At 40.0% G+C, this 12,056-nt stretch overlaps 1 protein-coding gene across 1 annotated transcript in view; it reads right to left on the bottom strand.

Annotated features, from left to right (window-relative positions):
- Positions 1-12,056, bottom strand: part of USH2A (usherin) — a 511,874-nt gene that overhangs the window by 159,883 nt on the left and 339,935 nt on the right. The window contains exon 41 of the mRNA XM_067564962.1: positions 251-585. Within this exon, the coding sequence (XP_067421063.1) occupies positions 251-585 (335 nt within the window). The remainder of the gene's footprint in view (positions 1-250; positions 586-12,056) is intronic.

The following is a 12,056-nucleotide window of genomic DNA, read 5'->3' as shown; positions in this document are numbered from 1 at the left end:
AAAACGGGAGATCATGCCACGGAGCTGGCACTTCTTACGCTGTGCTTTCTAGGCTACAACTAGGGAAGCAGAGGGGAGCCTCTGGTCTCATTTGTGAATTAAATGCTGAAGTGATATTAAACCATGGATCACCAGAGGCATAGAACTCCACTTCCAGGGTATGTACATCTGGAAGTGCTCACTCCAGAAGTCCTACAAAGATACAAACCCAGTGTTACCCACCCTTCGGTTACATATTGCTATACCTTACCTCAAATGTGGTCCATTGGGCCTAGAGGGCGGTTGCCAGGAAATGACAATAAATGATTCACTTATTGGAGTCACAGACAAGGGGCTAACGCCCTGAGGAATTGTTGGATGGGTAGTAACATGCGTAGGTAAACTCTCTGTGCAGCCTCCCAGGAAACCATTGCCTCCAGTACAAGCTACTATCGTGACCGAGTAGTTTGTGAAAGGGATCAGATTGGTTACCACATGATTTTGCATTGATGAAATGTTGCTGGTGATGGTAATTCGTGGGTCAGGCATGCAGATCTCATAGCTAAGCATTTCACCATTCAGTATAAGAGGAGGTTTCCAAGAGACCTGAAAAAATAAAGGTGTTCTGAGAATTGGACCTACTAGCAATGGCAACACAGAAATAACATGGTTAAAATGGGCACAACTGTGACAATAAGATGTTCTCTTTCTTCCTTTAGAGACAAAAGATAGTCCAGTGGCTGGACCACAAACCTGGGACTCGAGTGACTTGGGTTCAGTTCCCTGTTTGACCCCAGACTTCATGTGTGTCTGCGGACCAGCCACTTGGGGTAAACTTTCAAAGGCACAAACAGCAGACACAAACACCTTCTGTCCATTAAATTTCAAATGGATGGTAGATGCTTACGTGCCACTTTTGCTTTTAAAAATCTACTTTTTAACCTCTTCTGTCTCAGATCAGCTCCCATCTGTCAAATGGGGATAATATTTTCCTACCATATACAGTTGCTGTGAATAAAATACAGAAAAGACTGCAAGGTGCTCAGATACTACTGTAATGCAGTCAGTTACCATATATATATACTTGTAATGTAATATAGTGGGTGGCATACATGGGTACCAAATTCTGCTACTATTCAGTATTATCAATAAAAGCGCAGTTTTACTTATCAGAGCACACTAAGGAAAAACTATCCATACCATTAACAAATCTCTCTTTTTCAGTAATAACTTACAATAATATGTATTGTAACTATATATGTATCTATTGGTTTATCTATAAATCTGTCTTTACACAACAATAAAATATTCAAACAAAACAAATCAAACCCCTATTTTTTTTGTAGTCTTGTTTAACTTTCGGTGTGAATAATTTTTACGTTTGCCTCATCAATTAGCACCTTAATATATGTTTGTACGTATCCACTCTGCAGCTCTGATCCAACTCTCGCAGAACTGATTGACTCCAATGGGAGCTAAATGGAGCTGTGAATTCACAGAGGTGTGTCAAATGGATAGGGATGATACATAAAATGGGCCGTATCCTAGGTCCACACTAAATCCGCTTTGTGCCACTGCAACAATGCAAAGTGGACTAAAAGCTGCCCTCAAGAGGAAACTGTAGATTTCCCTGTTAAGATTCTCCCAGTGCTGTGAAGTTGGCCTGGCTGGCTCAGCACTATCATCTTCTTGTAAGTGGGGACCCCAGGATGTAAATTAAGGATCTTGGGAGTAGAATTTTTAAGAAAGCCGAAGATCTTTGAGAACAAAATCTGGAATATTATTAAACACAGAATTCTAACAGGGCAATCTTGAATTATGAGAACATGAACAAACTTGCCTATGTCAACAAAGGAAAGGTTTTACTCTGGCTAGGTTTCAAGTGCGCTATTCAAATTCCTGTCATTCCTTACACATGATCAAGAAAATGAAGACATCATGAGGAAAACAATACTAAAGGTAGCAGAAGGTAGAAGATGATTTTGTGTCTTTCCTTGTTAATCTACTAGAAAGACATATTACTATCACACTCCTTTATGCAAAAGAGCAAAATCCATCTTTGGAGGAGCTGCTGTACTCTCTACCTGTGTTTAAGAAGTATAGGAGCACGGTAATATAATGCTTAAAGTTTCATTTTAAAATGCAGGTAGAAAGCAGCCAAGCTTTGTGTTGTAATTTCCCACATAAAAAAAGAAACATTTCTTCCCACTACATGGTGCTGAACAACACAGCACACCTGGTGCATTGTCCGTGTCTGAGAAGGGGAGGAGGGGTCCAATTTCCACTGGAAACTCAGATAAGAGTCAGAATACCAGACTGGATGGGCTATTGGTCTCACCCACTATAGGAAATCACGTTTCCACATCCATAATTATATTCTGTAACTAATTTAGGGCCCAATCCTGAAGTTGGATTTCACTATGAGTTCTGCCTATAAGGGCTGAGTAAGGACTGTGTTTCAGGTGTTTTATTTTGACTCATTAGCATAGTTAAACCTTACCTGTCTTAAATGAGCGCTCAGAGGACTGACTAGTCTGGATTGTTTAATGGAAGTGGGCTTCTAACAAAAGCATGGTACATAATATGTTTGGGGGCATTTTGAGGATTACCCTCTTTAACGGGAAGTCGCCTCAAAAAGTTCAGCTTGTACCGATCTTGATTTCCTGAGGTTATGTATGTGTCAATGACCTTGTCGAGGGCAGTCTGGCCTACCAGTTTGAGCTGAATCCAAATGGGGAGGGTCCCGGAGCGAAGCCAAACACTGTAGCTGGGAGACAGAGATCAAAGCCCAAGCCGAAAGGTTAACCAGAGTCACAGTCGGAAGGGCTTAGTGAAGATTCGGAGCTGGGAGTCAGAAACCAAAGCCTAAGATGAAGGCTTAACTGCTGTTGCAGTCAGAAGGTGGAACCGAGGGTCTGAGCTGGTGAGTCAGAGATCAGGAAGGAGCTGGGGGCTGAAGCAGGAGCAGGTACCGGCTAGGGTGTGGGCTGGGGCAGGAGCCGGGCTAGAGTCAGTAGAGGTAGGGACAGGACCAAGTGCAGCTGCAGGCTAGGAATGCATTGAGCAGCAACTGAACTGCTTGAATATCAGCCTGCTAACTCCTTCAGCCAATTAGATGGTGCAGTCAATCAGAGAGTTTCTATCAGGGCCAGCTGCGCTCATTGGGTTGCCGGGAGACTGGTTCTGCTGCAGGCAAGGCCCCTGCTAGTGTGTCACTACAGAACTTTGGATACATAACAAGTTCTTTAGCAGCATACAATAAAATTCTTCAAAATAAAACATGTTCAGCGCCATCTAACACCACTTAGGGGGATGGGAGGTTATCAGCACATACGATAAAACAGTGATCCCCTGACGCTTAAGCAGCTGTATCTCACATTGACAGTGTGCTATATACTGAAACTAGAAAAAACTCACAAATATTATTCTGTATTATGTGTTGTGCAGTGACACTGTGCTTGGGGGTGTACAGTACATGAATGAGATAGTGTCCCTGCCTAAATTACAGTAGGTATTTTACCTTGGAATGCAAATTGCAAAGAGAGTGAAACATTGCAAACCAGGCACAGTGATGTTAGTACTCAGCAGCATAAAAAACAAAGCAGGGACTGGATCTCCCTTGGCATGGTTCCCTCTGAACTTTTTGGACTCATTTATTGCTTGAGTTGTTGGTCTATCTGAAAACAAGATGGGATAGAAATGGATGATTTCAACTTGAGATGCTGCTCATGTATACTGGGGAGGTGACCTGCCTTGAATTTCAGATGTCGCCTGGAAAGAAGGATGGAGCAGGATATGCAATCCAATGCCACTTCAGGCAAACTTTTCTGCCATAAAAAGTGGTAACCTATACACTTCAATGACAAATCAAGGACAAGGTCAAGTGACTGATTGGCCCATGCAATGTAAATAAATATGGCAGAGCCAGCCAGGTTTAAATGTATGTGACTCTACTGAACCTTATCTCCTCTTTAGCCTGAATCTGCCAGATTTGAGGTCAGAATTTGGCAGTGCACGAAAGTAGAAGAGCTCACTAGACAGTCTGTGTTGGAAACAGTAGCAGTTTGTTCATTGATCTGAAGCTCAACATTGAGGCCATGAAAGAGGGTGCAGATGAGGAAGCCAGAATAAGGTAACTACAGGGAGAGATTAACTGATTCAATGTAATGACACTGGGAAGCTGTCCTTTAAAGATCAAAGCACCTTATTTTCTCCAAAGAGACTTTTTCTTCAAGAGACTGAAATTAGCCATTTTCTCCCCATTAAATAGTTGTAACCTCAGAAAGCTTTTATTTTTTGACACTTGTCTCAACATTTCAACTTAATTCTCATTGCTCATATTGATGAGCATGACCATAATAAATACACTACTGAGAACTCTACACTGGAGGCCCCAAAGTATATTAGAAACGTAAGTTATTATCCCTGTTTTATAGACGGACAGACCAAATCAGAGAGATGAAGTGTCTAGCCCTATATCACATACTAAGACACAGGCACAACTGGAAACAGAACCCTGCTTTCCATCTCCTGGTCCTGTGTTCTAGCCACTAGATTATGTCACCACCCCAAAACAAATATGGTCAGAAAGTCTATTTCACCGTAGATTGTTGTCTGATTTAAAAGAAAACTAAGCTGAGATTGTGTCAGGAGTTGGAATAGATCCTGATTCCTGATAGAGGCCAATAGTGAGAATACAATACCTTCAGTAACATGCATATCTCTCTAATATATCTGGTAATTACCAAAAGTTGTAAAGCCAGAAAAACACACTGAAATTCTTATTTGTTTGAAATTACTTTGTTGTTTGGGTTAAATGATCCAGTTCTATTATTCCACTTCCAATAATATGATAAAAGGGGAGATATGGGTTGCTGTGATGGACAAGATGTAGTTTAGTTCAGGGGACTAATCAGCCACTCCAAAAACCTACTCCAATAAAATCCATTATATTTCTATGTGTACATAAATACATCTGTACATTCAAAAAAACCCAACCTCAGCCATTTAATTGTCTCATTTTCATATCTATCCTGCAATTCTTATGCATACACAATTCCCATCCACTTCAGTCAGAACTACACATATACAAGGCAAGCAGGATCAAGCCTGCTATGATCAGTTGCTAGTACAAATGATTTGAGAAGGGCTTGTGCTTTATATTGAGTAAATGAAAATAACATTTCTGTATGAGCCTACGTAACTATTGCAGAACCTAATATTTTTTCATAGATATTGTTCAGTGCAGGAGGATATGCTGATGAGATTCTGATTAGTTTCCTCCAAGTCACTCCACTGCAAGGCCTGTCCCAAATGAGCAAGCTGTGCAGGAAATCACAAACCTGAAATGTAGAAAAACCTCAGGTGTGCAAGTTAAGGCTGTTCCTACGGGTGTTACAGTATCTCAACTTGCTCAAGCAGCACTTATGTGGCAAATAAACCAAGGTCTCACTGACCTTAGCAGCATTACAAGGCAATCTTCACACAAGGATTGATTGCTCTTTAACCATTTCCCTAAAGCACGGCACACCTGTGTAAACCTGGAACAGACCCATATTTTTTTTTTCCCAACATGAAGCCTGTACGACTTCATGTTGCATCTCCTTTTTCCCTGGTAGCATACAAGGCTAGATACCAGGTGATTTGCACTCTCAAAATATGCTCCTTAGTCCAGTGGTGCTCTGTAGAGACCTTTGCAGCAGTCTGCAGGAGGAAGCAATTTGAGAATGAAGCAGTGATTCATAAAGCAGGACTCTTAAGAGGGACGAGTTGGGTTGACAACCCTCCAGGATTGTCCTGGAGTCTCCAGGAATTAAAGATTATGTCATGTGATGAAACCTCCAGGAATACGTCCAACCACAACTGACCATGCTACATGGGAGGAGGGCCATGAGAGGCTTTATCTAGCACAAAGTGATCTGAGAAGTAAAATGCTGAAGAATCACTGCAGTAGGAGATATTGGTGCTATGTAACTTTAATATTTTGAGGTAATTGCATTTGGAATTATTCTGATCTCGCCTCTGTGAGAATCTGGAGTGTAGGTTGCTGGCCTGTCTTCCCCAGCCCAGGAAGGACTAATGCCATGTCCCAAAGTCTGTTGACATCCTTTCTTCAGCGCACAGTTTTATTCTTCAAACACAAAACTCACAAAGTAGCACTAACAAAATTATCGCAAAACAGGCTGCAGGGACCCAGAAGACTTTCCCTTTAGGTCTCTTCTCCGCTGATCCACGGCCAGCCACAGGAGCCAACTTCCTTCTTGCAGTCTCCCTTCAATGGACATCTCTCAGCCCTTTACATCAATGACCCCAGCAAGGGAGTTGGGTCTCAAAGCTATCTTTAGCCCGTAGCATGAACCTAAGTCACTTGACCCAACTTCTAAGACTCCTGGTGAGACTTTTTGTTTGTTTTTTTGCAGGGTAGACATACGCTCTGTTACAAGTAGTAACTCCACTGAAGTCTGTACAGGTATACTAGTACAACTGAGAGCAGAATGAGCCCCATTAAGCAATTGTAAATCCATGATATGTGGACATGGAAAATATCTTTTCTTTCACTTATCTTGGCCAGCTGTACCTGGACCGACTCTATAATTGGTCTAACTGTACTTTTGAATGGCAACCCTTTGATTTAATTGAGATCCCCATTTCCAGGTTTTTTACTAATAGCCTGTTTCTAGAATAATGGTAGTTTAAGAGTCCTGATCACTAAATTTCCTGCTTCTCACATCCAGTAGAGTTGAGCTAACAGTTGTAATGATTGTTTCTTTTTTTGCTTAATTATATGTATGTCACTTAGTACTCAACCTTGAAAAAACAACTAAAAAACCCCAAAACATTATGTAGTAAAGAAGAATCATCATGCTGCAAGGGAAAGATGAAGATTGCTTCCTAGGCTATGGCTACACAGACAGCGGCAAATTGTCACCATCAGATCAATTTCTCTGGATCGACTGAGCAGTCAGTGCAGACCCGCTCAGTCAATCCAGAAATCGACGTACTAAGACCAGCTACACAAGTAGTGCAGCGCAGTGAAGACGGAGCACAGAAGAGAAGCTCAGCAGTCAATGGGAGTTACGCAAGTTTTTTGCATACTTTTCGTAACGCCCATCGACTGCCGCCAAATCTCACAGGTAAGTGTAGACAGGGTGTTAGATGGCAGGCCCAGTGCACTCACTATTCAGTCTCAATTGGAGACCACCAGCCTTCTTAGTTGCAACTGCTTCCAGTATGCAGAGAAAGATGGCAGTGGGCCTAAGACAGAAGAGACAGATCTCTGAAGAAAATAATGAAGAACTATAAGATGAGTTAAAAAACATTATACCCTTCCTTCCTTCAGAACATGTACAGAGAAATATTTCGGGTAATGGGAGTTCTTCTGGGTCAAGATCAGAGGAGTGGGGGAGGAGGCAGAAGGGAGAGGGAAATGAACCTCTGTCAAAAGCTAGAGGGCGACCACTACCAAAGGAGGAAATTTATTTTTAGCAGTTACCATACACAGAATATAGAAAAGAGATGATAGATGACTTCAAAATAGATTATTGTTCTTCTCATTCTGCATTAGGTATCTGAGATCTAATTTGAATGTAAGAAAAAATATGTATGTTGTGGATTTTACCATGAAGGGCCATCTTAATGACAAAAATATTGCAAGGTTATATTGTCCTCTATGCTGTAAAACAAGAATTTCACCCTATCTTATCCCAGAAAAATGTAGCATTATTCCTTCCTTTTGACATGATGGACCAGGCAAAGTACAGGGTCCAGACAGGCTTCTAGATGAGCCAGAAAGCCATTCGAGAAGATGGCTGCAGCAGTGGAAAATGGTTGCAACTCCTTTTTCAGCAGACCTGCAAGTGGCATTGGTACAGGAGGAAGTATGTTCAGGGTACACAGGCATCTACATTGTCACTGAAGCCTCTACTTGCAGATCTTCTGTGGATCCTTTGGTGGAGATTAAAGCTGTCCTCCCCAGGTGTAAATCTCAGGGTAGGGCAGTTGAAACAGCAGCTGCCTACTGCAAGTTAGATGGGTGAAGTCTAGTGCAAGAAGGTGTCATTTACCAACAACGGTGAATTTGGTTCAATGTGTCCAGTCTCTTAATTCTTTACTCACACTTAGTACTCCCTTGAACAATTATTCCAAACCAACCTCTTCTCAAGTTGATCAACCTAGATACACTTTCCAATGTCATATCAGTGTGAAGTGTGAGAATGAAGTGTGCAGCACTTGCAACTCTCACAAGAACCAATTTCTTTTCTACTTCTGTAAGTTAGGGTATAGCAAATCTTGTGTAACAGGAATAATGTTCACAGCATTGGAATACACTAAATAAACGATTTTTGCAGTTGCTGAATATCTCCACTTCACTTTGGCATTTAATCAGCCACAAAAGCAGTTTATTGCTCAGTATACTCTGCTGCCATGAACATTATCAATTCAGCAAATATGAAAGAATATCATGCAGGTGTCACAGAAATGGGGGTTTAAAATTATCAGCAACTTTACACTTTCTTCTGCACAAATGAAAGCAAGCTGTATGGAATTGGGAGATACCAGGCCATTCTGATTAAAATTAAATATAAAAAGGACCACATACAGCATCAGAAGTGTTTATGCCGAGACAGTGGATGCTGTGCTGACATTTTTCCTCCTTGTACATTGAGGGCTTATATCTAAGAAAATAAGCTGTATACTCAGTGAGTACAGTGCTACAGCACTTTGAATCCTTCACATCACAGAATCGCTTATATTGATTTTATGACTAAATAAAGGAATGGAAATATGTTTCTCTTTATAATAAATTCTCTTTTTTTGCAGTTTAAGTAAATATTTGCACTCATGGTTTAGGGATTGGTTGCACTGACAACTGAAAGCCTCTATTGATTCACATCCCTAGCGTGGTGAAAAAGCCTCTCAATATAACCTTTCCCTCAGTGCCCTTCCAATACCTTCAGCTCTATCCTGGAAGGACAGCTCTCTCCAGGGCGAGAGGTAATCAAAGTCTCACACTGGTTCATTCCTGAAGAGATTGCTTATTTTCCACTCTTCACATAAAAGTTGCCACTGTAGATATTTAATATGACAAGAGCCTCGTACAGCACTACCATGTTTTGAGCACTACGCAGGTGCTGTATTCATGAAGGTTTTGTGGCTCAGTTTTCTGAGCCACCTTAGTGAGACTAATGGGAATTTAAACATTACCAGCATAAAGTCATCTGAGCCAGATTCATCCTACCTCTTTTCAGAATAAATGTCAATCATTAAAGGACAAGTCCTGAACCAACCTCCATGTCTGTGTACCTGGCAGTGAAAGTGGTGCAGGTCTGCTGGAAAGAGGGAGGTTTGGATTTGGTTTGAGGATATATAAGTGGTGCAGAGGTCAACTTTATGTCCAAGTTCAGGTGCAGAAAGTGGAGGGCTAGAGGATCAGCTATTACTATTTTTTTCCCTTCTCCCTCCACCAAGAAATGATGTGGCCTCAAAACTGCAGTAACAGCCATGGAGTGGCTTCAAACCCTCATCACTCTTACATGGAAGTCCCATAGAATTTTACAGGCAGAGCTAATTGCTGCTTATGGTGTTGGACCCACTGCACAAGCCAGTGGGAGATGTGGAAGAGAAGAACTACATCCCTGCCTCTCCCGCTCCATCCATGTTCAGGCAATTTGCTTCTCAAGAGGGGAGCAAAGAGCAAGAAGTCCCTGCCATCCTTACTACCAATCCCATAGTAATTTTGGATATTCGACTTTGACAATTGTAAGGTTATAAACTGTATAGAATCAGTCCACCTCTAACCAGTCACAGAAATGTGTTAAAATACCAAACACTAGCAGGAATGAATTGCTATTCAATTTACTCTTATTTCAGTCGGTGCAGGATTTTGCCTTAAATTGGATAGTTGGCTAGTAATTAATCTACTGTTCTTTGCAGAAGAAATATTTACTGTGTCCAGTCTCTCAAATTATTTACTGCAGTATACTCTTCTTGTATCTAATTACAAAATTTTACTTCATTTCTTTTGGTGCTATTGTGATAAATCCTGTCTGTCCTTAACAGGTTGGACTGTATTCTCTGAGAACAGGAGTAAGGTAATGTTTCAGTTAAGGAAATACCCAGTTTGAATTAGCAGATTTTGAATTAATTACTCTGTCCTGTTACTTGTATCTTAAAACTATGCCAGTTGCCTAAATTCAACAGAAGTTAATACAAAAGATGATGAGGTTCAGAAGAATTCACCAAAGTACTGGTACAGTGTAACAATCACATTTTTCTGATGGATTAACATAGATACTTTACACACACACACACACACACACACACTTTCATCTTTCTCAACGAAATGTTACCTTTTATTGTTAATTACATTTAATATTTAAATCTACTGCATTTGAGATGATGATTTAAAGTCAGGGACAGGGAGAACAGCAAAACTGGGATGTAATAGTAACCAAATCCAACCCCAGGACTCCTCACTGAAATGGAAGATTCAATAGACCCAAAAGGAGAAAACAAAAAAGTCTGAGACTGCTATCGCAGCAACTGGCACAAAATATGTCCAGGTTATGCCTCATACAGGATGCTGTGCAATGTAGAACTTAAAAGGCTGAGAAAGTTAATGAGAGACTAGGGAAAACAAGAAGGTAAAAATACCCAGCTGAACACTGTCTGATGAGACAGCAAAATCTAATAAAGTATTCTTATACTGAAACTGAATTATTACAGAATAAAGTGCAGGATTGTGGTATCAAACTTCTGGGTCTCAAAAGAAAGACTTGATCTCATTGGCTTTTAGAAATGGTGGATGAGAGACAGATACAATTACTACAGAATATTTATCCTAGATCACAAAGAAAAATCAAGCACAAAATCAAGGATAATTTCATAACTCAGTGGTTTTTTAAATTTAGGATTGCGTGTGTTAAAGCCATAATGAAAAAGAAATTTCACGTATAAAGGAGTAAAACTTTATGACCTTGGATAAAGCATTGAAGGCAAGCAGTGACTTCTTTTCCTGTTATAAGTCAGGAAGTCAATGTGACTGCTCATATAATTAAAGTCAGGCATGTGCTTAAATAACTTACTGTTATTGTTAAATAACTTAAATAACTTGTTATTGTTTCTGTTCCTGGCAAATCCACGAAAGGATGGTTTGTTATAAATTGTGTTGGTCATTAAGATGTGTCTAAAAAAAGTACACAGTTGCTTCTGGAGTCACCTGAAAGTATGTAGCTCAAATTCCCAACAGATAGTCTGGCAATACATTACAATTACTAGTGGTCAATCATAATTAATTCTTATGGTAACCATTGTATTCAGATGCTGAATATTTGATATTAATGTGGATGTAACATGTGATTCCATAGACATTCAACCATGCTTCATTGTTTAAAATTGAATAGCTTTTATCAAAGCTTCATATCGTGGATGAAGAATGAAAAAATTAGCACTTAAATTCATATCCTCAAACTATTTATGCTGCCTGCATAACTCCACTTTATATTTACTTTTTGAAGCAAAATACAGTTTAACAAAAATAATAATTCTAACAGATGAACTTCAGTCTTATGCAAATGTCCTTTGTTTTGTGCTCTAGTGAGCAAGCTACTGTACCAATACTTTTGGCATTAGTACAAGACTGAATCCATGGAAGCATGTGTGTGTTTACACAAAAGAGGCTTCTAAGATACAAAAATCCCTCTTGTTTGGTTACACTAATTTCCCTTGAATGAAGTTTGTATGCAAGCCAAAACAATGGTAGTTATCCTGTCCTCTAGAGCTCATTCCCAACTGAACAATGTGAATAATTGAAAACTTCCGAGCTAGTCCTGTAAGACTACTCTTTCCTAAGTCAGAGGACTCATGCTGTTATTTTTACTTCCTTAGCCCTTTGCTTCCTTTTCCTTAGAAAAAGAACCTTTGATAATTTGTTATAAACAATTTAAATTTCTAACTTGTAACTTTATTGGTATTTTAGTGAAGTCTTCAGAGTTTTATGTAATTCATTTTCTGGTCTATTTTAGTCTGACTAGGTGATGAAAACTAAATATAGCATTGTGATATTCCAAATATTTCAG

Source organism: Emydura macquarii, unplaced genomic scaffold, assembly GCF_026122565.2.
Source record: "Emydura macquarii macquarii isolate MOO-44397 ecotype Brisbane River unplaced genomic scaffold, CSIRO-AGI_Emac_v2 contig_2676, whole genome shotgun sequence".
Classification (NCBI taxonomy): Eukaryota; Metazoa; Chordata; order Testudines; family Chelidae; genus Emydura; species Emydura macquarii.
The sequence above is the reverse complement of the archived record's forward strand: the minus strand, read 5'-3'. Positions and strand labels throughout refer to the sequence as shown.